Here is a 26,002-nt window from a genome sequence, read left to right on the forward strand (position 1 = left end):
CTGATTACACATGGATGGCGACTGTAATAAATACTTGTGGCAATTTTGATTCACTGTTGAAAACTTGGCAGCAAGGTGGCACGATGGCGCAATGGTTAGCGCGGTCACCTCACAGCAAGAAGGTCCTGGGTTCGAACCCCGGGGTTGTCCAACCTTGGGAGTCATCCCAGGTCGTCCTCTGTGTGGAGTTTGCATGTTCTCCCCGTGTCTCTGTGGGTTTCCTCCCACAGTCCAAAGACATGTGGGTCAGGTGAATCGGCCATACTAAATTGTTCATAGGTGTGAATGTGTGTGTGTGAGTGTGTGTGCCCTGTGATGGCCTGGCGGCCTGTCCAGGGTGTCTCCCTGCCTGCCACCCAATGACTGTTGGAATAGGCTCCAGCATCCCCATCACCCTAATTAGTATAAGCGGCTTGGATAATGGATGGATGTCGAAAACTTTTCTTCAGCAAAATTTCAGAGCCACTATAAGCCAAGATAATACACCATATTTAAATTAGCATGTATTATGAATGCATAAATACAATACATTTGCTGCATCTGCTACAATGAATCTGCAACGTAATGATGCAGAAGATGAACACAAACGCTCTCATTTAAAATGAATTACCCTCTATTAGGGAGAAAATTATTTTACAAGCATTTCACATTAGGTTTGATCAAGGGGTTAGTCAAGTTTAACCGTTTGCAGTGTGTGAACTGACCTAATGGCCATTTCTAAACCTAAGATTACAGCAATTAACAGTTCACAAGTTGACTACTTAGTAAATTGTATTTAATCGCACTTCCAAATCACGTATTTTCTTTATATGGGTCACACACCCAATAATAGCTCTTACAATATCTATTTTCATCTATGTATTATGAATACCCAGCATGCATTGCAACATTGCTAGTAATTCTCATAATCAATGGCGTAGTCACTGTGCCGGTGTTTGTGGGCTGAAGGGTGCTACAGTATGTTTTCTTTCTCTTGCTTTTTAACCACATGCATGTACATTCCTCTTTTCAGATGATCCTCATTTCAGCAACTTTTGGTAAATGTCATAATAAGTATTTTGTTTACTATGCTCATGGGTACAACATGAGTACTGTCAGTACAAGACTCAGGGGTCACTGTGGTACCTACTGCTCAATTCAAATTCAATTTCCACTACTTAATTATCTCAAATGACTATGTAATATTGCAGCAAAAAAATACAAAATGACTTGTAATCACCATCCATCCATCTATTATCCAAACTGCTTATCCTTACTCAGGGTCACGGGGATGCTGGAGCCTATTCCGGCAGTCATTGGGCGGCAAGCGGGGAGACACCCTGGACAGGCCGCCAGGCCTTCACAGGGCACACACACACACATTCACATTCACACCTAGGGACAATCTAGTACGGCCGATTCACCTGACCTGCATGTCTTTGGACCGTGGGAGGAAACCAGAGCACTCGGAGGAAATCCAGCCACAGCGACAGGGAGAAACTGCAAACTCCACACAGAGGACAAACCGGGACGACCCCAAAGGTTAGACAACCCCGGGGCTCGAACCCAGGACCTTCTTGCTGTGAGGCGACCGCCGCTAACCATTGCGCCACTGTGCCACCAACTTGTAATCACAACAAACAAAAATATACAGCAGAAACTTATCTTTTTTTCATGGTATGTTTTGCAATGGATCTCATAAAGTCCAAGGAAACAACTGAATTATCCCTTGTGACCTTTTATTCTTTCCTTGATTAGTTTGAAATTGTTAAGTTTTTTTGATGAGTTCACACCCTCTCTCTCCATTGTTCATTTGCTTGTCTGCTACTTGTGACCCTGTTTCTACCTTTCTCTCCACCGCCATCCTGCAGCCTTTGCACCCATCCCATTTGGCGGTCTGTACCTGCCTCTGGAGGTTCCACCAAACCGCTGTCACTGCTCTCCCCTGGTCCTGGCCTACGATCAGGCCCACTTCTCTGCCCTCGTCTCCATGGAGCAGAAGGACCAGCACAGGGAGCAAGGTAGGAAAACAATGCCAGTCAAATCGTTTAGAGGTTTAAATAAGCTTCTTCCTCTTCATCTCTAAATCAAACACCCTGTCCTTTATTGTCCAGTTCTGATTGTGGTGTGGAAGGGGTCATAACAAGAGGAGGCTGTGGGGACAGCAGCTTTGGGGGGGTCCTCATCAGCACTGACAAATATGAAATATTGCCCCTAATTCTAAGAATGAATGTTGTTTTAAGTCCTTATATACCCAAGGAAGATGAGTTGGGCATCAATGTTCATTTTCATAACTTCAAATTCACTTACACCTATAAGTGAACTTCTCCCTTCGAAATCAGTTCTTCTGTTGTTCGCTGGGAGCTGTGCAACACCACAACAATCTTCTACTTTTGGCTGCTGAGCAAAGAAGTTTTAGGTTACATGCCTTGCTCAAGGGCACATGGATGGCAGTCCTTGACAGTAAAGAGAGTGTCACTCAGCCACTTTCCTGTCCGTATTTTGCCCAGGTGGCTCTGGAGGATTCGACCCATAGCCATGACATGGACAGTATGCCCAGCATCTGTCCTACCACTGTCCCCGCATAACAAATTATAATAGAGTCTGTCCATCTGACCTGCTGTGCTAAGATTTCATTTCATTATGAATAACATCCAGTGATTGTTCACATTTACACATTTTACCTCTCATACCTCACGAGTTGCTTATACATTTCTATGAAATACTGCCTCACTCACTACTGTGACACCCACCATATACTAATAAGACTCTACTGACGTATATTTTAGCATTTTGATAGTTCATAAGCACCCCATCGTTTAAATGACATCATGTGAGTAACTGTTTATCTGCTTTGCCGATGCAACAAATGAGGCCATTTCTCTGGAATAGAGTAATGGGGAACTAGCTATGCCTGACAGCATGCAGACTTATTAGGAGGATGGTTAAATTGTGGGCATTGTTCAGATGCATCATTGTCAGCGAGGTCTGTGGTTTGAGCACCTAAATGTCGATAAAAGCTCAGAGCACTGTGTTTTTGCTGCTGGCGTCTAAGGTTGCACGGTTGGATAGGCTGGGCGGTTGAGTTGATTAAGTTCTAGTTACAGAAGATACCGTTTGAGGAGCCCATTGTCATCTCACCACTTCATATATTGCAGCTTTGGACAAAGTGTCGATATATGACATGCAAGGTACCCTTTAGCACCTGTATGAGACACAGCAGGTTAATGACGATTTCTGAGTCTGTATGAGATGCTGCAGTTTAACCACTACCTAACCTTGACCTTACACTCAACCACCATCTAAGCTGTAAGTAGCTGATATTCATAAATGAGGCCAAAATCTATGAGGCTATGGAACATCTGCTGTGTCTCTAAACTAATGCTGAAGGGTACCTTGCATGTCATACTATATCGACCCTTTGTCAACAGGGTCAATATAAATGACGCCATAGGATGAGCGTTGGTATGACTGTCTGCACCGGCTCAATGGGACATCTCCTTTTAATCCCCAGGGATCAATCTCCGGGGACTATAGATCCCTGGAGATTGATCCCTGAAAGGATGAAAGGGACTGATAGACAATTATGGATATAACTGTTATGTTATTGAGGATCGCCCGTTTGAATCCTCATGTTATCTCCGGCTTGGTCAGGCGTCCCTACAGACACAATTGGCCGTGTCTGCGGGGTGGGAAGCCAGATGTGGATATGTGTCCTGGTCGCTGCACTAGCGCCTCCTCTGGTCAGTCGCGGCGCCTGTTCGGGGGGGGGGGGGACTGGGGGGAATAGCGTGATCCTCCCGCACACTACGTCCCCCTGGCGAAACTCCTCACTGTCAGGTGAAAAGAAGCGGCTGGCGACTCCACATGGATCGGAGGAGGCATGTGGTAGTCTGTAGCCCTCCCTGGATCGGCAGAGTGGGTGGAGCAGTGACCGGGATGGCTCGGAATAATGGGGTAATTGGCCAAGTATAACTGGGGAGAAAAAGGTGGGGGGAACTGCTATGTTATGTATATAAAATATGATCTCTGTAATAACAGCAAGACACTAACAGTCTTTAGGATGCAGTGGAGAAAGTATTAAAATAAAGAGGATGGGTCCAGGATGCATTTCTGTTGCAGAGAGGGCAGGGTCTCCTACCTCCCTCTCCTCTCAAGACAAATGTGATGAAAAGGGACTTTAGAGTGTGTCTTATAAGGATGCACACTCCATAATCCATACCAGGACAATTTCAATAGAGTAAGTTTGACTGTTTGGAGAGTGACCTCATATGCATTTAAAAAATAAAATGTATTTATGTGAAGGATGTTGCATTAGAACTATGTTCCATATGTTACCTCAGAGTTACCACACACACACACACACACACACACACACACACACACACACACACACACACACACAGATTAGAGACTATGTTGATCCAGATCTGCAGAGTGCTCAGGCAATGCCCCATCATTTTCAGGCAACCAGCTGGCTGCCTGAGGCTCCTGTCTCACACCGCCCTGCCTGCAGGGAATTATGACAGGGACTGTACACAGTGTTAGAGCCAGCCCTGACATTTGGGGCTGAAAACATGTTTTGTAACTCACAGAAAGTTGAATCAGTTCATCTGGACACAATGTTTATGGAGAGAAACCTTTCATCAATAAACGTTGTGTCCAGATGAACTGATTCAACTTTCTGTGATGTCATCACATGGATTATTGAGCATGCATAACGACATGTTTTGTAATTGTTGCATATGTGCAATAGTCAATAGATGACTAAACGAAGAGCAGAACAGGATGACGGATAGTCAAACAGACTGACAGACCAACAGACAGATAGATGGTAAGGCAATTCAGAAACATAGACAGACAGATAGACTGGTAAACATACACTGTGTAATACCGCTGCATTCTCAGTGGACAGAGGAACAGTGTGAAGGCAGTCGGTGAGGGCGTCCAGGTAGCATGGCAGTCTATTCCGTTGCCTACCAACATGGGGACCGCTGGTTCGAATCCCCGTGTTACCTCGGGCTTGGTCAGGTGTCCCTACAGACACAACTAGCTGTGTCTACGGGTGGGAAGCCAGATGTGGGTATGTGTCCTGGTCGCTGCACTAGTGCCCCCTCTGGTAGGTTGGGGCGCCTGTTCAGAGGGGAGGGGGAACTGGGGGGAATAGCGTGATCCTCCCACACACTACGTCCCCCTGGCGAAACTCCTCACTGTCAGGTGAAAAGAAGCGGCTGGCGACTCCACATGTATCAGAGGAGGCAATGTGGTAGTCTGTAGCCCCCCCCCCCCCCGGATCGGCAGAGGGGGTGGAGCAGTGACCAGGACAGCTCGGAAGAGTGGGGTAATTGGCCAGATACAACTGGGGAGAAAAAGGGGAGGGAAGTCAAAAAAAAAAAAAAAGACAGTCGGTGTCATCCTGGTCCTGACCCCAGACAAAAGCTAGAGAGCCAGAGAGACAAACAGACTGGTAGTCGAAGGTACAGCCAATCAGGACAGTTGGTAGGCAGATATTCAAGCAGGCAGACAGACAGGTAAAAAGGTATAACTACATTTCGGTCTCAATATCAAATGAGAAACAGACATAAGTGTAAATCACACACACACACACACACACACACACAGGGCAGGAACATGACCCAAATAGAAATTCCTTCTTGATATGTAAAATGAGCGTGCTAGTAAAAGGTGTAAGAGATGTATTTTTGTGTACAAGTGTGTGTGTGTGTGTGTGTAAAGACATAAACAGTAATGCCCTATCTATCTATAGGTCTGTCTCTATCTATCTATCTATCTATCTATCTATCTATCTATCTATCTATCTATCTGTCCAACCAGTTTATTTAATTTCATTGTTCATCTATTATTCATTTAGTCATGTATTTATGTATTCATTCAGTCATTCATTAGTTCATTCATTTTAGAGATAGCCTGATGAATTTGCTCTAATCTCACAGTATTATTCAGGACACAAAGTAAGAGGATATAACAATTACACAAAGTATGATGATGTAACAAGCCCCTCTCCCTTCCTAATTCCTTCATTTAACAGAATATGTAATGACGGAGCCATTGTAGAAGTCACAACTGGTACCCCCTGCTGCCTCCACCACTGTTGCACTCGGGCCCTCTCCCATAGAGGAGCTGATTGGCAAAATCCTTCAGCTTTTCTCCCTTGTCACTTGTCAGGAGATACAAAGAATTTAAATACAAACATCTTTTGTTACATATTAATTTGGTTCTACTTGATAATGCCCAAGACACAAGTGTATTTAGTGTTAACACAGGATAGATGCAGGGTGAACTTTGACCCCTATATGCTGCATGACTTCCGTACAGGACACCACTGTTCACAGTGCAAAGCAGGATGGATGCTAGATAATGGATGTGAATGGGGATCCCTGCAACTGTTAGCGTTGCGGCATACCTCCAATAGGGGGCAGTATTGCCTTGGCTAAATTCCCCTAACGGAGAATTGCCAAAACACAAACGTCAAATCAGATCTGCAAGGACTCGCATTTGCTTGACTCACACAAAGGAATACCAGAATTTCAAGTCTCTGTGGTTGTATCTGATCTCTCTTCGTCTATCTGAACGATGACTCGTATGGACCACAATCTGAGAGCCACAAAAACCATGCAGCTAACGTTCAGATCCTGACGATTTCTCTGCGAAAATAGAAGGGGGGAGGAGGATAGAGGTGTACCACAAAGAGTTATAGTTTTAGACTCTAACTTATTTGTAACCATAAAGAAGTGATCCATATGTCAAGTAGAAAAAGCGTTGTAGAGCTACTGTACTGAATAAACTCGGTCCGACAAAGGAAGACAAGGCCAATTTTATCAGGGATTTTTTTTAAAATTTTATCGTTTATTCATTCATTTAGTTAGTTAGTTAGTTAGTGACCTTTTATAACCTGCCAGTGCAGTGTATTCATAATAGGAGAGGGGCCTCTATGAAAACGAGTCCCTGCTTGATTTTGGGGAGCCCTTTAGAAATCTGAGAAAAGTTCAGCTTTTAGGGGGAGCAAGCAGGTACAAACAATATGGTAAAACTGGGCTTCCATGACGTGTGGGCAACAAACAAGTTACAATAACAGCAGTCAGAATGTGTACGGGGGATGTCTGTGTAGAAAATGTTGGGAAATTCCCAGAAACTCTTGTGATAAAAGAACATGTAGAGCAATAAAGGGTGTCTGCGTTGTATGAGCTGCCTGACGTGGGCTTGAGGTTTGTGTTTAACAAATGTTTGCTGATGGTGGCAGCTCGTGAAGCCGGTTGGTATGGATACAGCGCACATCACACGTCCTGCTTTCTCAGATCAGCAAAAAAAAAAAAATGCTGTTGAGGCAACACTTTTCTTAAAAAAAACAAAAACAAAAACAAAAAAAAAGCAGATGGTCTGAGCATGGCCTTAAACGACTTGTAAAGATGATGGATTAGTTTATTTTGCAGTATTTTTTTTTTGTTTCTCTAGAATTGTCTATTCTGCCCTTACCTCTTCCATTTACCCTTTAGGGGCTTCTATAAGGTTGTGTTTACCTATTTAAGAGTCATCCACATGCGCCCACACACCATGCTCCCCCACCCCCCCAAACACACACGTGCACACACACACACACACAAGGAACGACTGCACAACAGCCCAGACCAATTGTTCACATTCATGGTACATTACCAACCCTCCTATCCTCCTCCCCTCTCTGGCATTCCTGAGAGAGGCTCCAAAACAACCCGGCTGGCAGCCCGCCCACCTGCCACTCCACTTGGCTGTGATGTCATCAGGGTGAGGAATTAACAACGCCAACAAGCCAAACGCTAGTAAATGTTGGCTGCGTCTGGAAAGTTAATCTACACGACCGGTCACTTTGGCAGGTAACCAAGCATCACTTGGTTTGTCTTATTCCATCCTAAAAATCCAGCTGCCTGATTAAGAGATTGCGGTGAGTAGACAAAGAGCTTAGTTTCCCTGCCTCTTCTATGCAAATGACAGTGATGGTAGCGAGGGAGGGGCAATATGAGAGGAAGTTGTAAAAGGACAGCGCCTGTCTGGGCTCCTCGCTAGAACAAGGTGTGTTTTTAAGCCTTTATTTATCCACGGAAGATGTACTGGCCATACTTTTCAGCACGCCCCGCTTGACATAAACACACCTCGACGCCCTCGCGCCACATTCACAACATAAGCACAGTCTCCTTCTGTCGGCCACGGAGCAGCTCTACTGCAGCAGCCAGACATCCAAGCACCTTGCTCGAGAGCACCTTCCTGTAGTTACCGAGGGAGGAAGGGGCGATTATATGTCTCAGTCATCATCCTCACCCAGATTCTCTCACTCAGAATTTGAACCTCCTTCCAGCCACGGCTTTCTTTTCTGAGCATCAGGCTCCTGCCATTATCCTCCCCCTTTGAAACAATGCCTGTGCGAAAACAGGATGTGTGTATGTGTCACTGAGGACAGCTGGGGGAGTAGGAGAGTTGGAAGTTGACCTTTAGACAGGCTGCTCTTGTGTGTGTGTGTGTGTGTGTGTGTGTGTGTGTGTGTGTGTGTGTGTGTGTGTGTGTGTGTGTGTGTGTGTGTGTGTGTGTGTGTGTGAAGCCCTGAGTGAACTGAGCAATTGGTTCTTGGTACACTGGTACACACTTAAATTAATATGCATATCTGTGTCTATGGACGAACCTGTATATTCATGCACATACTGTAGATGACCAATTACACATTGTGTATGTGTGTGTGTGTGTGTGTGTGTGTGTGTGTGTGTGTTTAATGTATACAACTCTGTATCTGCATGTGTTCCGCCTGTCTGTGTGTCTGAAGGAACAGACGTCTGCATACTGTGCATTTGAGTCATATCTTAAGTGAAGCACTGACACAACAAAATATATAGATATCTGTACACCCATGTATGTAGATAAACAGTGCATGAAATGAGAATCATCACACACATACACACCTACTTCCTGACTGTAGCTTAGAAACTCTCACAAGCAAGACAGTGCAGAGTCACACCTTCAGTGGGGTCACTGACACAACAACCTGCATTTAGGAGCAGTGGTGTACCGAATAGGCCGATGCAGCCAGGGGTCTTTATCCGTTAAGGTCCGCTTGATTCCAGTTTTTGTCACTGCTGCTACGGTCTGACACTCGTTCCTTTGTAGCTTGTTCCTGTCACATCGGTGGCAGCTCGGGTATGAGAAGTGCCATGACTGTCCAGTGAGCTGGACCAGTCTGAAGTACAGTAACACTGGAGTCACACCTGGAGCTAGCCCCGCAAATCCAAAAGAAGTGCATTAACATGACTCAGTTCTGGCTCAGTGGACCTTGTCCAACATGGTACAGTACCAAATCAGGAAATTTGTACACGGCTTCATTTAAGGTCACCAGCACTATCCCAAGGTTCCAACTGGGGCTTTTCTGTGTGGACTATACATGATATCCCCCTGTTTGCACAGGTTTTCTCACATCGTCCAAACACATGCATATTAGGTTAACTGGAGATTATAAATGGTCTATTGGTGTGAATTGTAGAATGAGAGATTGTACGCGTAAACCCTGAAATAAATTGGTGATCTACCCAGCGTGTCCTCTGTTCTTTGCCCAGTGCCTACTGGGATGGGCTCCTCCTGCAACCCTGATTTAGATTAAAGGCACATACAGAACAAATTAAGCTATCAATTAAAGAATGAGACAAATCCAGGGCCCGCAATAGGATCAAAGGTTTGTATTTGCAGTATATTATATCTATACAACGATATTTTATTTATGCAAGTAAGCGCTCAGCTGATTAACTTACTTATTCTGACTTGTGTTCATGTCAGATTTACATTAGCGCTAGGTGCATCTCACTGCTACTGCAACCTCCCCCCACGCCATCCAGACATGGCTTCAGACATGCCCCCTTCCTGTTTCGATTCTAATCCTAATTCACCCACCCCCTCTCTGCCGCACCTCCCATTACACATTGCTCTCCTAAGCTTAAGGATTTTGTCCTGTGAACTCGACTATTTTTTTATGCAGTGCACAGATCATGATTTGTCCTTATTATATGTTCAATGTTTGCTGTAATTGATGTGCTGCAAATACCAGACGGGATTTTATTCACCTCCACTAGAGTAATTTTTACCTTCTGGCTGTGATACAATAGAAGGAATGTCTAATTATACTTAGAGGTGCTCAGCTAGCTATAATAATCAACCACTAAATATTGCTGCTAACTGCCGTTCTCTGTCAGTGTTGAGTTTGTGATGTCAGTGCTGAGACGAGGGGAATAGAGATGAATGTTGTTTACGGTGATAGTGTCCCTGTTTGATCCGAGCCACACTGCATAAGAGACTTGAGATCAACCTTTTTCAACCTTGATTTAGCCACTAGGAAATGCCCAGTGCAAACACGGTCTTCTGGTGGCAGCTGAGCAGCACCACTGGAGCTTTCAAGGAGTTAAGTGCCTTGCAGAAGGGCACATCGACAGTAGCTTTTCGGTGAGGGGAGAGCATTTCTGGTCCACTTCCTCAGCCCAGTATTTCACGTCAGTGCAATGATTCAAATTACCGGCCTTCCTGTCACATAAATACTTCCTGAGTAGCCATGCTGTTGACTGCTATATATAGAGGAATACTACTAGTACTACTACTACTACTATGTGCCATGTTTCTCGTACTGTTACCATGGATAATGGTAATACTGCTACTGATGATAGATAGATAGATAGCTTTGGAGAAGCCATGCTTTGTAGGCCAGTCTTTGGGGTCTTCCAACAGGCTGTCCTCCATTACAGAAGCATGCTGTGTTTCAAAGAAAGCCACTCTTTCTCCTGCTAATTAAACTATGTTGAGTCAACGACAGGCTGGCGTCAATGAGACCAGTGCTGGAAGTATCTTCCTCTCCCCCACCTCATCTTCTTTCTTCTTCTCCCCTCCCTCCCCCTCCCCTTGCTTCTCTTCTTCTCTCCACCCCTTTCCTCCTCTTCCTTTATTCGAGCCGCAGCCCATCTGCTCTTTTTATTATCTCAACTCTGACACGCAGCAATCATTAAAGCAGAAAATAACCACTGATAGTCATTTAACAGTGTTCGGTGTACTTAAGTGTGAGGAGATGGATGGTGACTCAGTTCTGTGTGTACAATATACATTGTGCAACAGAAACGAGCGAGCACAGACATGAAAACTTATGAATATAAACACATGTGCACACACAACGTTCTTATCCATGCTATCTCTTATTTGCATCAGTTGAGCATGCCAGCATTCACTTACTGTACACACACACAAACATAAAGACAAGGACCTCGCTGACCCACACCAACACAGACACACAGGCACATGTAAACACACGTTTAGATTCTCACGTACATAAACGCAGACATGCAGTCAAATGAAACTCGCAACCCACATGAAACAGCTTCATTTTTTTCCACACATACATATATATATAGACAAGTCTCCTACACTCCCGAGATTCAGTGCTGCTCAGCAGTAAGTAAAGTCAGTTGTCCTTGAGCCAGTTAAAGGAACACTATAAAAACTGTCCATTGTAACATTTGCTCCATCTCAGTCCTCTTACAGCAAGTGAAACATTTGCAGGAGGAAATTAGGGTAATTTCACAAACTGCTAGATTATGAGAATTGTGTGTGAGAGGAGGAGTGTAAGGCAGGGGGCAGCCTTCCGGTGCTGAACATTAAGTCTGCAGAAATGTTCTTGATGTTACAGAAGATAGGATGACGTGAACATGCACATGGAGTGATATGTAGTGTTTGCAGAATGCTGTATAGAATAGCTTGCATTATCCCTGAAATGCTGTTGACCCTGTAGCATTTGTGTTTTTAGGTGCTGTAAAACTCTGTGAGTATATGTCTGCACTGATGTCATCAAAAAAAAAAAAGGGTGCATCAAATGTACTCAGCGAAAAAAGGGATTCTGAGTCTGACTTTGCTAAGAGAACTTAAGAGTCAGACAGACTGGCATGCTTGAGGCATGGTTTGACTATTGGCGTCAATTGTCTACCCCTTTTTTGCACGGATATAGTACATAAGTGCTACATTGTATTTTTATGTTACTGTAATTCATGTTTTGGTTGGCAATTTGAGAGGGCTGTATCAGTGTAAATTCCAGTCAACATCCTATTAAATGACCACATTTTTATTTCAATTTTGCGTCATGCTTTTCTTATTTCACAGCGCACTATTTCCTTCCTTTAATTTTATCAATGTAAAGTTATGCTGCTCTTAGTAAGCTGGAAGAGTTTGTTGTTATATTTATTTACCAAATGTTTTCTTTGTGGTTTATTCAGTCTCTCTTATGTGTGAACATATTTTTTTTTCTTTGAAAAATAATGCCACAAATGTTTCTCTATACAAATGTAGTTTCTTCATTATTTTTGTTCCATAAATGTGGGGGTTGATATCTTGCTTCATGGGAAAATGTCATGCTTCTGCTTGCTGCCACCTGGGTTTAAGCTAATAGTGATCTAAATAATGGCAAACACTCACAGTATATTGGTGTGGTGATGTGACTAAGCCTATGTTAATCATTCAGGAAAACAGACAGTGGCTTGAGGTGACTGACAATAGAGCAAAGAATGACTCAGAAAACCCCCCAGAAAGACTTGCTAGTTTGTGTACGTGCGTGTGTGTGTGACAATGAGCAGTTTAGGTTCAAACTACCAACACCATTATCACAAATCTTGTTCAGGATGGGTGGTCTGTTGGTTATGTAGGAAATGCATGTTTGGCTGCAGGGCTGCTGCACTCTTGCTCATCTTCTGACAGGACATGCACACAAAGTGTAGAATTGGTTGGGGTTTTTTTTCCTATCAAAAGGTCAAAAGAATGGTCTAGCAAGTAGTGTGAAATATAAGAGGTGTGCGCTATCTATCAAGTGCATTTTATATAGCACTTTTCCAGCTGCAACAGCCACTCAAAGCACTTTACATTTCTGGTCAACTCTGAATTTCAGACACCTTACACTGCTACTGTATGCATATTGCCTTCTAAGTATTGTAGAGGGTGTGACAAGTAGTTAAGTGCAGTAGCTGTGGCAGCTCCAGTGGAGAGTAGAACAAAGCTTGGTTAATTCCTTTTTTAATCTCTGTCTGTGGAATGCATTGTGTGCCTATAGTGGAGATGACAAACTGACCCATCTTGATCAAGCAAGGTTTACTGCTGTTACTGACTCATGTTTGCAAGCTTATTGTGAAAAACACAAATATCTTACTTATTTTCTATTTATAGAACACCAAAGAAAGTTGAATCAGTTCGTCTGGACAAAACTTGTATTGAGAGAGAAACGTTTCAACACTCATCTAAGGGACCTCTTTAGTCTCAACTGACTGCAGGTGTTCCCACCCTTATAACAATACGACCAAAAACAACGATCAGTGTCATATGCTAATTGCTGGACCATTAACTCAGCAATTGTCAAAGTGCCACGGCAATTTGCATATGAAACTGATCGTTGTTTTCAGTCATTATGCCACTGTGTTGTTTATAAGGGTGGGGATACCTGCAGTCAGTTGAGACTGAAGAGGTCACCTAGATCAGTGTGACGACCCCTCCGCCCCACTAGGGGCGCCTGTGATTTTTGTGTTCTTCTTTGTCTTGCAGGATCCTGGTGAGGGGCGGAGGCTCGTCCCTTTTTGCTCATGAGCCGAGCGCCGAGTGCGGACTACCACTTATTTCGTTGCTCTTTGTCGTTTTGTAAATAAATGTGCTTGGGCAAAATTGCAAACTCGTCTGGTCTCCCCTCTTTGTCGCAGCCTATGAGCCGGGTTGTGACATCAGTAAGAAAACGTTTCCCTCAATAAACGTTGTGTCCAGATGAACTGACTCAACTTTCTGTGATTTCCTTACCTGGATTATTGAGCATGCATAATGACATTAACACTTTTTACAAACAGGTTTATCACAAAAGAATGGCTTTTGGGATAAACAATGCAGAAAACAAAAGACTACATATAATACAAGGATAACAAGATGAACAATACATCCGTTACATCACAATCCCCATCTGCCAAGTGTATGCATGTGCTTTACAAATTAAGAAGAACATGTTGTTAAAAGCCCCTGTGTGTTGTATGTTTTCCCAGCTGTGATTCCGCTCACCGACTCAGAACACAGGCTGCTGTCGCTTCACTTCGCCACCGACCCAGGCAAAGACTGGGACTGGGGCAGGGACGACAATGACAACGCTAAACTGGCCAAGTGAGTGTGTGAGAGAAAAAAAGGCGTATCCGTTGATGCTGATGTGTTTAACGGCATAATATGTAATATTTTGTTGTGTACTTATATATCCCAAATGTTTCAACACAGAAAAATCCGTAATGTTATTCAAAGTAACGCCACGTTTCATTTGGTCGCCTGTCAATGGCGTCATATACCCTTTACCCCCTCTAGTTGCTATGACTTCCGGGAAAACACGGAAAACACCCGTTTTTTCTTCTTTTTTTACCCCCCCCCTTTTTCTCCTCAATTGTGCTTGACCAATTACCCTATTTTTTCCAAGCCGCCCCGGTCGCCGTTCCACCCCCTCTGCCGATCTGGTGAGGGATGCAGACTACCACATGCCTCCTCCGATACATATAGAGTCGCCAGCCGCTTCTTTTCACCTGACAGTGAGGAGTTTCGCCAGGGGACGTAGCACGTGGGAGGATCACGCTATTCCCCCCAGTTCCCCCTCCCTCCTGAACAGGCGTCCCGACCTACCAGGGGAGAAGCTAGTGTAGCGACCAGGACACATACCCACACCCGGCATCCCACCTGCAGACCCGGCCATTGCCATTTGGCGGGGTCGATTAAAGATGGCAACCTGTGCGGTTGGTGTGTGGTGAGGTCCGAAGCTGTAATTTGTACCACAGCAAAAAAAAAGACAGACAAACCAAGCGTTATGACTGCTGGGCCTACGTTTAGAAAAAGAAGAACACTAAGTAAATGGAATTCACTTAACACGGATTTCTTGTGAAATAAACCTGAAACAGTAACATGCTAACTTCCTAGCTTCGTGTTAGCCTAGTGCTAGCTTAACGTCAAGATCAACATGCCGAAAAGAGATTCTAGAACCAAAGACTGTACATCACTGCTTGAACAAGAAGTTGAGGGCTTTGATGGTTTGTGCTCGCCGTTACCTTTTACACCAACTAAGAGCCCGGAACCGAAGAAACAGCGCTCCAAAGACGGTGAAGAATCGGAGGGTATTTCAAATGCTGATATCCTAAAAGCGGTGATTGATTTGACAAAACGCTTCACTACTCTTGAGCAAAACATATCCAAGAACACTGACGCCATTGCCTGAAAGGGATGGAAATTCAAGTAAAAGAAAACAAAGATGATGCATAGCAAGTCTCGCAATTGCAAAAGAGAAGTGAAGATGCTGAACGTTACAGCAGGCGATGGAATTTACGCCTGCATAGAATGAGAGAGACACCTGCAGAAAACATCAGCACAGGAGAAATCATCAAGCTTCTCGCATTGCTCTCACCTGAAGATAAGGACAAGATGGGCTTTCTTGTCGACACGGTGCATAGAGTTGGAGTGCAACATGAAAATGCAACTCAGCCCGTCCTTGTGCATTTCACAATGCGATCCTTCAGAGACGAACTCTGGACGATTTCCCCTGACAGTGGGATCCTGAAAGAGAGGAAACTACTCCTCAAGGAAGATTTGACACAGGTCGACAAAATGGAAAGAAACAAACTCTGGCCACTTGTGGAAGCAGCCAGAAAGCAAGGGAAATGTGCCGGGTTTTGTGGTGCACAAGCTTATATTGAAGTAAAAATGGTGACCCGTTAAGTTAACACTGACTTTAACACTCACAATGTTCCAGCAAACAAGCCACAGTGGTACTGACTTTTAATAACACTAAATGGTTTAAAATGCACAATTGAGTGAGTTTGTACGTAAAATTATAGTTGAGGTTTACTGTTGGTAAATACCCATTTCATTATATTTCTACCATAGTAAGGAGGTTTTTTTCCAGACATCAGCTAAACTTTTGTTTGTTTATTTTCATAAAGTATGACGAATTTACGTTTGATAAATTCAATTTATGTTCTATCAATGTAAGGGGATTACATCATAGCACAAAAAGGAAGGCAGTTTTTCACTTTAGTCTTTAGTGGGCGTTGTAATGCAGATATAGTTTTCTTACAAGAAACTCATTCATGTAGTGATGAAACATTTGGAAATTATTTTGGTCTTAAAAGTACGCGATCTTTTGTTTATTACTTGGAATGTTTATGGACCAAATAAGACAGTTCAAGCAAAGGATATGTTCTCTAAACTCTTTTTAAAACTGACTGACCTTAAAGGAAAGTACAAAGATCCTACTTTTATCATTGGAGGGGAATTCAATGACGCTCCAGATGATGAAATGGATCGATGGCCTCCCAGATCTTCATTGGCATTGGGTTTTAAACCTGCGTCATTTATAAGTGATCACCTCTTGCTTTCAGATGCTTGGAGGTTTATGAAACCCAGTGTCAAAGACTACACATGGACCAACTCCAGCAGATGCTCTCCATCAAGAATTGACTTATTTTGTGATCAGACAGCGGAGCATGAGAAACCTCTGAACTGTAGTCCTTGTGATGACAATAACCAAAAGTCTTTGATGAAAGGGCTATAAAGAAAAATCAAACATCAGAGGATAGTGGAAGTTAAATAATTTATTGGATGATAACAATTTTAAAGAAAGTGTGAAATTACTTGTAAAACATATGTTTTAATAAAAAAGAAGAGTCCAATTCAAAAATGGGAATTCTTTAAATTTAAAGTCAGAGAAGTTGCAATTAAATGTAGCAAAGAAATAAAAAAAAAACTAAACTCGAGCAAAGAAGATCTCTTAATGAACCAGCTACAGTTGTTAATGTCTAGACACAATTTATCTGAAGAAGAATTAAAAACACGTAAAAGTATCAGTGAAGAACTTGATAGAATGTATATGAGACTCACCAAGTGTGCCTTCATCAGGTCAAGGGCTAAGTCGTTAGAAGAGGGGGGGAAATATTCCAGTTACTTTTTGGTTTAGAAAAAAGAAATAGGAAAAGAATATTGCATCTCTTAATGTAAATGGTATCATTTGCTCTGACCCCAATAATTATTGCAAATTATATATACATCCGAATTTAATCAACCAAAGTGTGACACATTTATGGAACATGTTAAAGAATTTACCCCCCAATTTCTGAAAAATTCAAAGAGAGCTGTGAAGGTGAGCATTCAAGTTCAGAAATCATTGAAGCTGTACACTCAATGAAATTAAGGAAATCACCCGGAAGTGATGGTCTCTCAGTTGAATTTTATCTTTGCTTTTGGGATTTTATTAAGGACAATTTATTACTCATGTTCAAAGAATGCATAGCTAGAAAGGAGATGACAACAACCATGAAAGAAGGTCTGCGAACCCTAATTCCTAAACCAGATAAAGATAATTTATTAATTGAAAATTGGAGGCCCATTTCACTTTTAAACACAGACTATAAAATGTTATCGCAGGTTCCTGCTAAACATTTAAGAAATAATCTAGAAGAGAAAATTAATGAATGAATGAACGAATGAATGAATTTATTAATGTATTTTGTCTTTGGACTGTGGGAGGAAACCATAGCACCCAGAGGAAACCCATGTGATGGCTGGCGGCCTGTCCAGGGTGTCTCCCCGCCTGCTGCCCAATGACTGCTGGGATAGGCTCCAGTATCCCCACGACCCTGAGAGCAGGATAAGCGGTTTGGATAATGGTTGGATGGAAATGGTTTTATGGCCAAATGTCACATTAGCTCTAACATCAGATTAGTGTTAGACTGTTATTCTGTATCCCAACATTTCACAAAGGTTTCCCATTTCAAGAGGTGTATGTTAAGGATGTCCTATTTCTTGTTTTTGTTTTTTGTTTTTTTTGTTGTTGCTGAGAGCAGGATAAGCGGTTTGGATAATGGATGGATGGTTGAACTTTTGTCTAAATATTTCACATAGGCCAGGTAGACAAAGCTTAACTATTTTTGACAGAGATAAAAATTACACAATTAGCTGATGATACGGTAGTATTTCTTAAGGATAAATGGCAAATACAGAGTGCCTAAAGACATTATTACTACATTTGAATGTGAAAATAAATCTTTAAGTTACATGACAAATCTTAGACTTGCATTTAGTAAATTTCACATACATAAAGCAAGGTTCTCTAGTTCCCTCCCAAATCTTGGTGTTTTTCTGGTTGAGTTCAATATGTACACAGACACATTGGCCCTTATGAACAAGAAAAGTACACACACACTATCATAAAGAATTGTTTTCTGTAGCCCCTGATTGTTTCATTGAGTTTATTTAGGTTATTGTTTGTTTATCATGTTTAGATACTTTATATTTAAGTTAATTAGTTTGTTTGCTTTGGAAATCTTATTTAGGATCCGCATATTTGATTTGGCAAAGATTTTACGCCAGATGCCCTTCCTGACGCAACCCTCCCTGTTATTCTGGGCTTGGGACCAGCACTAAGAATGCACTGGCTTGATCTGTAGCGAGAGTAGGGTGCAGGTTGAGGAGAGCCTGGAGATGTGGAGGTATGCACTGGAGAGAAGAAGAATGAAAGTCAGTAGGCGCAAATGGAATACCTATGCATGAATGAGAGGGAGGACAGTGGAATGGTGAGGATGCAAGTAGTAGAAGTGATGAAGGCGTATGAGTTTAAATACTTGGGGTCAACTGTCCAAAGTAACAGGGAGTGCAGAAGAGAAGTGAAGAACATAGTGCAGGCAGGGTGGAGTAGGTGGAGAAGAGTGTTAGGAGTGATTTGCGACAGAAGGGTACCAGCAAGAGTTAAAGGGAAGGTTTACAAGATGGTTGTGAGACCAGCTATGTAATATGATTTGGAGACAGTGGCACTGATGAAAAGACAGGAAATGGAGCTGGAGATGACAGAGTTGAAGATGCTAAGATTTTCACTGGGAGTGATGAAGAAGGACAGGATTAGCAACGATTATATTAGAGGGATCGCTCAGGTTAGACGGTTTAAAGACAAAGCAAGAGAGGAAAGATTGAGATGGCTTGGACATGTGTGGAGGAGAGATGCTGGGTATATTGGGAAAAGGGTGCTGAATATATAATCAGAATATAAAAGGATGCTATATATATAATCCAGTGAGTCAAGTAAATTCTTTATAAGACAGTACAAGCCTGTTTCATGCGATAAGCAATCATCAGCTGTCAATAACTAACTAAATAAATAAATGTGATATATATATATATATATATATATATATATATATATATACTGTTTCAATGTTCAGTGTTTTTTGTTGTCTATTCTCCCATGTATGTGAATGTTGTGATGTGAGTCTCCCCTATGTGCATGTGTAGTCTGTCCTCCTGTTAGGTCTACATGGTGATGGTGGTGGCGTGGCTCATGTCCTAGGCTGTTCCGGTGGCATCTGTACACTGCTTGGCATCCTCCTCATCATATTCTTTATATATCTTATAATTCCATTATAATTCTGTTATACTCTTTCAATGTTGTATTCTTTAAATTGTGTTTTATTCTGTACACACAACATCCATTGCACATCTTTCCATCGTGGGAGAGAGAGCTCACCTCTGTTGCTCTCCCTGAGGTTTCTTCTTATTTTTTCTCGCTGTTAAGAGTTTTTTTTAAAAAACTTTTTTTTTTTTTAATAGAGTTGTTCCTTATCCGCTGCCAGGGTCTAAGGACAGGATATTGTGTTGCTAGAACGCCCCCTGAGGCAAAAATGTAATTTGTGATAATGGGCTATACAAATAAAACTGACTTGACTGCCTTGTGCCACATACATGTGCTGCACAGGTGCTTCGTGGGTCTGGATGGCTTCGTGCTTGTTTGCTTCTAATGTTTGTATTCTAACAATTGGATATAACCCAAGTAGCTTAAAAGTACAAATATGTAACATAGTTTATCTTGGCATATAAGTACATTATCCATAAATGTAAAAATTATCCATAAATATAAAGATATGTTATTTATTACGTTTATGGTAAAAAGGGGCGATTTACATGACAATACAACATCACTATTACACATCTTTAAAGTGTAGAAGATCTCATCTGTTACAGTGATGTCATATTATAAAACTAAACTGATACCCTTTACAAAAAAAAACAATGGTTTTAAGCTTTATTCTATGAATTATCTGTCATGACGCAGATGTCTTAAACCTTTTTAATTTTCTATGTTGTATCTGCATCAGAGTGGTTTACCCCATTGCCAAAATGGGTGCAATTTACAGAGATATATAACTTCCAAATACTGTCAAAGTTGTTGCTTAGAAATGATCTGAAGTGAATCTCAAAGATGAAAAAGTATGTAAAGGAGTGCTCAGTAACTATCCGGTCCTCGGTGGTAAACCTTGCCCATGTGGTACTCCAAGCAACTTAACTATACACTTTATTCATATAAGAGCTCATATATATATATATATATATATATATATATATATATATATATATATATTAGTAACTGTTGGTCCCATGTCTGTAGTCCCTTCTGTTGCTGAATGACAAGCCTTCCAACATGCACTGAGTTCAGTGGTTCAGAGGTCAATATTTCAAAGCAGGCACCATTTACAAACTTAAGACTGACATGATGTCAGTCTTAAGGTCTGCGGGTCGAGACCTTTCCAACGATTCATTTAGTTTAGTTCTATGGCAAAGTCTTAATTTTTACATTTCATGGACACAGCCTTGGCCCAGCCTTGCTTTCAGAGAGCCTTTTGGAGGCCCAACACATGAAATGAAAGATCTTTAGTTTTTTTGTCTGTTTTAGTGGAAACAGTGGAAAAACATCATTTAAGGTAACAATGTTTGACTAATTTACAACCAAACTAGTAATTTTAGCCTACTTTGAAGTTTATTTTCCTGATGAAATGCAAGATCTTTCTTTTCAGACCTAACCCTGACCCAAGCAATTCAGGCCCCATACCTGTAGTAATGCCCTGGATGGTCAGCAGGATTGCAATATGAAAATATGACTAAACAAATAAACAAAATAACTTTCATGATATAAGTCACCCTTACATATTCATTGTGTTGAATATATTCCGTTCAGTCCAGCATAAAAAAGTCAGAGAATTGCTCCCATTTAAAATGCATGGGTTTAAATTTTGGTGTGTGTAGCATGAAAAAAAGTCTGACAATCGTGCTGCGGGACACAAATCAATAGATTAATTTCCATGACTATGAACACGAAAAAACATGATACTGGGTTATAGAGTAAGACAAAACAAGAAAGGTTAATTTTCTCGAGTAACTTGAATAACTTCACCAACAGAAAAGCGAGAGAGATGGAGAGAGAAGGAGAATGGAGTGGGGTACGAAAAGTAAGCAGTAGGAGAAACATTTCTGTCATGTGAATCAGAAAAGGACAGGGGGAAAGAGAGGGTAGTGAGACAATTTTCAGGCAAGAAAGAAAAGAAAAAGTCAGATTAACAGATGAAAGTAAGTCCGAATGGAAAGGAGGGAAGCCCACTTGCACCATGTGGAGACGGTGTGTTCTTGTGGTGATGGAAGTGGTGTGAAAAGAGAGGGAGGGAGAGGTAGGTTAAAATTTACCCCTGGGGCTGTGGCTGGTTTGTAAAGCCCCATTTCCTCCCAGTTGGGAAGAAAATAAACAGTGAGAAAGAGGAGAGGAGAAGAGAGGAGATCCCCCTAATGAAGAACTTTTAAGAAAACAGGCACAATGTCAGCACTGATGAGCTTTACCAAACAGATTTCTTTGGGTTTGCTAATTCTATGTATGAATTGTATGATTTGGAGAATCTCTGGATAGAGGCTTTTCATTCCTAACCCTCATTCATTTGGTAATTAGAAAGGAAGTGCAGGGTTGTAACGAGGTGTGGGCCCAAAGGTACCGCAACAACAATGTGAACAAATCCCAGCAGAGAGGTCCTTTAAGGTTACACTGCTCTGAAAACAGCTGGAAGATCTGGCAGTGGAACATTTCACCAATATGAAAATAACTCGGTTTCCTTCTTTCTCAAATAAAATTCCAGAGTTTTTGTATAGCAGACAAAACAAACGCTTAGCAACGGTACAGTCAGTGGGATATTCATCCAAAATGTGGTAACTGTTACCAACTGTGATTTATTCCACACAGCTTAATCCTTTCACTGGAAGCCAAGCTCAACCTCCTGCACAGCTACATGAATGTAACATGGATTCGAATACCATCAGAAACAAGGGTGAGCATTTTTTAAAGGACAGAGTAAAATGAGAAAATTGTCATTGAATTGTCTGGTGGATTGTGAGGGGAAAATAAAATGAAGGGTTAAAGGGTGTGATGAAATAAGGGAAAATTAACTAAGGACATATGCTCTTTTTATCTCTCCTTTTCTACTCCCATTTTCTTTCTCCCCCCACTTGTCATTTTCCATTTCCTCTCCTTCCGCATGCCTTCTCTCACCTCCACTTTATCTTCTCCTTCATCCTCCTGTCCTTCATCTCGTCTACTCTGAAGGCTCCCCTTGCGATGCCAGAGTCCCCCACAGCGTCAGCAGGAGAGGACGTCCAGTCTCTAGCAGACTCCATGGACTCTGACCGCGAATCTGTCGGCAGCAACTCCAACATCAACAATGGCAAGGCCCCCACGTCCTCCTCTGCTGCCAGTTCCAAGGAAAAGGCTCAAGAGCCCAAGGAGAAAAGCGATAGGCAGCAACAGCGGAAGGACAAGGACAAAACCAGGACGGACTCGGTGGCCAACAAACTTGGAAGCTTCAGCAAGACGATAGGCATCAAACTGAAGAAAAACATGGGAGGCCTTGGAGGGCTGGTGCATGGCAAGATTAACCGGTCAAACTCAGGTGGCAATGGACGGAGCCTGGAAAATGGCGAGACTAAGACCAAGAACAAGAGGGAGGGTAAGTCACGGAAGGATGGAGCAGGAAGTGGGAAAGAGGAATCGGGCCAGTCGGCCAGCAATTCCTCCTCATCTGAGAAAACCACCAGCCCCTCGCCAACAGAGAGGCTGCCATCCCCCCTGCTGGAGAGGGACAGAGGCAGCCTCCTGGCCAGGCTGGTGGGGGACAAGACTCAGACAGAGCACTGGAAGTACAGCACAGATGTCAAGCTCAGCCTCAACATCTTGCGAGCAGCGATGCAAGGGGAACGCAAGTTCATTTTTGCTGGACTGCTCCTGACAAGCCATCGCCACCAATTCCACGAAGAGATGATAAGCTTTTACCTGAGTAGTGCCCAGGAGCGCTTCAGTCAAGAGCAGGAGCAGAAGAGGAAGGAGGCTGAGAAGAAGACAACGCAGGTGACTGCAGTGGCGGCGACAGCCACAAATGGACCATCGACGAACTCTGCATCCGTAAAGAAGGCTGAGCAAGAGAGCATCCCAAACAGGGAGAGAGAGCGAGAGAGAGACAAAGAGAGGGAAAGGGAGAGAGAAAAGGAGAGGGAGAGAGAGAAAGAAAGAGAGAGGGAGAGAGAGAGGGAGAGAGAACGAGAGCGTTTAATGAACAGGACCTCCACTCCCACGCCTCCTCCCATACCCCCACCCACTGTCTCCATGTCCCACGAGAGCTGTTCTCCTGCCAAGCAACACTACCAAAGCCATAACCCACACATTCCTCCACATTTGGCTCTTAAGCTGCAGGGCCGCCACAGCCCATCTCCCCACAGCTCTCCCTGTAGCAGGAGATCCCTCCTAAGCTCCAGCCAGCCCTCAGCCCCCATACCAGTGGCAGCCCACTACAGCCACACGCCACCCATCCAGCGTTCCAGCATCATTCACCTAAGGGAGGTCAATGTAGGCTCACCACCAGCCTCCTTTCGCGAGGAGCCCTATCGGCCTATTGTGGGCACCCTGAAGACGTGTGCCACCTACCCACAACAGAACCGCTCACTCTCCTCCCAGAGTTACTCACCGGCCCGCATGTCCGGGGTCCGTACCGCCATGAATACGGGCAGCATGTCTGTTGATCCCTACAGCATGCCAGGAGAACACAAGTCCCACACCTACACCAACGGCTTCAACGCAAACGATATCCGAGACTGCCTGGAGTTCGCCGATGCCGACTCGCCATCCGCCTGGGCCAGCAGCGGCACCACCACTGAGAAAACCAAAGGGAGGAGTGGCACAGGGGGCTGCAACATGTACTGCCTGCAGCAGAGGAGGTGCAGAAGGGAGAACTGCTCCTTCTATGGCCGACCTGAGACCGAGAACTACTGCTCCTACTGCTACAAGGAGGAGCTCAATCGCAGGGAGAGGGAGGTCAAGTTTCACAGACCTGGATAGCCCTTTCTTGTCATGTCAGAGTTGATACAACTCAAGCTGGTCAGGAGAAGAACAAGGTCTTAAACAATGACTTGAACAATGACATTGTTGTGCACATAGTGTGGTTATAGGGCAGAAAGGTTACCGGTCAGAGGCGATCTTTTACTATACTTAAGATTAAAGTCTCATCACTACTGTCTGAGTCTAGGCTACTGCAAATGGATACAACTATCTGATTTGAAACCTGTCTCTCTTTTGTTTGCTAACAACTTTGGCCAGAATATGTACTCATCTTTATTACATTTGTAGGAGGGGTTTTTTCACCAAAGGACCACCTTTACTCAAACTAATTTTATTCATGTTATTAGTAATATCTTAAAGATGTCCTGAACAGCATGGAGTAAAAAAGGCTGCAAGTTGACAGCCAAATTCTCAGAGTTTAGGCTTAATCGTTTATATCTTAAAGCATAGGTTCACTTTTTCTTATCCCAGACCTCATGAAAACGTAGTCAGGCATAATTTAGAATCGTACATATAGAAATGTCACTGATCATTTCAATAGGTAAAAACGTACCGCTTTGCTGAATCATTTTGCAGTGCTTCAACAGTCCTATTGTACAATCGTTTAATCTTACAAAAATCATGCAGAACAATCAAATCTGTAATGTCGTGTTCCATTGAAAAAGTACTCAAAAACTATGCTTTCTGTCAAATTAAATTGACTTATTTTCCAATTCCACAAATATGTTTTTCTTGCTACACCCACACCATTAGCTGCCATTCTACAGGTTTGTCTAATACATGGCTGAAGCAAATGCTATGGGTCAGCTGAGCTTCAGGACTTCCTGCTCTCCCAAGTACAGATGGTTGGGATGTACGTCTACTGCAAAAAAATAAGGTTCAAATTAAATCAGATTTTGTTCCTTTTCAAAACCGAATAAACGTAAAATAAATAGACTTTTTTTGGTGAATAAATTGTGACCTATATGGCTTTGAAAAGGAACTATAAAATAGTGTAACAGTGTGTGACCACGACTGTGTAGACTCACTAGCCCTCGGCTAAGGGGTCGGACCCTTTAGTTGGCTGGTTAGCGCAGTCACCCGTGGTGCGGGGAAACCGGGTTCAATTCCGGGCTGCCCCTGAATTCTCGCTACAATAGTTTTGGAAGCCCTGAGATGTGGCCCTGTGATGGCCTGGCGGCCTGTCCAGGGTGTAGCCCTGCCTGCCGCCCAATGACTGCTGGGATAGGCTCCAGCAAACCCACGACCCTGAGAGCAGGATAAGCGGTTTGGATAATGGATGGATGGATAGTTTTGGAAGGCTTAAGTGGATGTCCCATTGGAAAGTGTTGAAGCCCAGAGAAAAGATTCAACCAAGTGGTGTGTTTCTTACTCCCTAAGAAACCAGCAATGCTTTTGTCAGCACAATTCTAAATGATGCCCAACAACAGTTTAATGAAGACTGGGTTCAAAGAAAATGAACCTATCCTTTAAGTGTAAGCTATTATCTTATACCTCTAAGTTACTAAGTCTTACATTCAACATTTAAGTCAAAGCTTGGCCACATCTTCTTTCAGCTCAGAGCTTCAGCTGATAGCCTACATTTGCCCTTAACAGCTGTATGATCAATTTATATAACTTTGAATAAATCTGATTGGCAGTGTGCAAGTTAAATTTATATTATAACTGATTGCCTTGGTGTTTCGGTGTAAATTCTAGCCTAAATATGCACTTTTTATTATATAATAACAGCAAAAGTTAATACAGGGTTAAATGAGACTAGTTTGGCTTTTTTTATCATAT

The 26,002-nt window shown here is 42.8% G+C and overlaps 1 protein-coding gene across 1 annotated transcript in view; it reads left to right on the plus strand.

Moving 5' to 3' along the window:
* Positions 1-24,220, plus strand: part of LOC130111784 (OTU domain-containing protein 7A-like) — a 58,650-nt gene extending 34,430 nt beyond the window's left edge. The window contains exons 8-12 of the mRNA XM_056279066.1: positions 1,851-2,000; positions 14,052-14,166; positions 22,079-22,163; positions 22,439-23,334; positions 23,446-24,220. Coding sequence (XP_056135041.1) covers positions 1,851-2,000; positions 14,052-14,166; positions 22,079-22,163; positions 22,439-23,334; positions 23,446-24,220 — 2,021 coding nt within the window. The remainder of the gene's footprint in view (positions 1-1,850; positions 2,001-14,051; positions 14,167-22,078; positions 22,164-22,438; positions 23,335-23,445) is intronic.
* Positions 24,221-26,002: the final 1,782 nt, after the last annotated feature.

This window comes from Lampris incognitus, chromosome 4 (assembly GCF_029633865.1).
Source record: "Lampris incognitus isolate fLamInc1 chromosome 4, fLamInc1.hap2, whole genome shotgun sequence".
In the NCBI taxonomy this organism is placed as follows: Eukaryota; Metazoa; Chordata; class Actinopteri; order Lampriformes; family Lampridae; genus Lampris; species Lampris incognitus.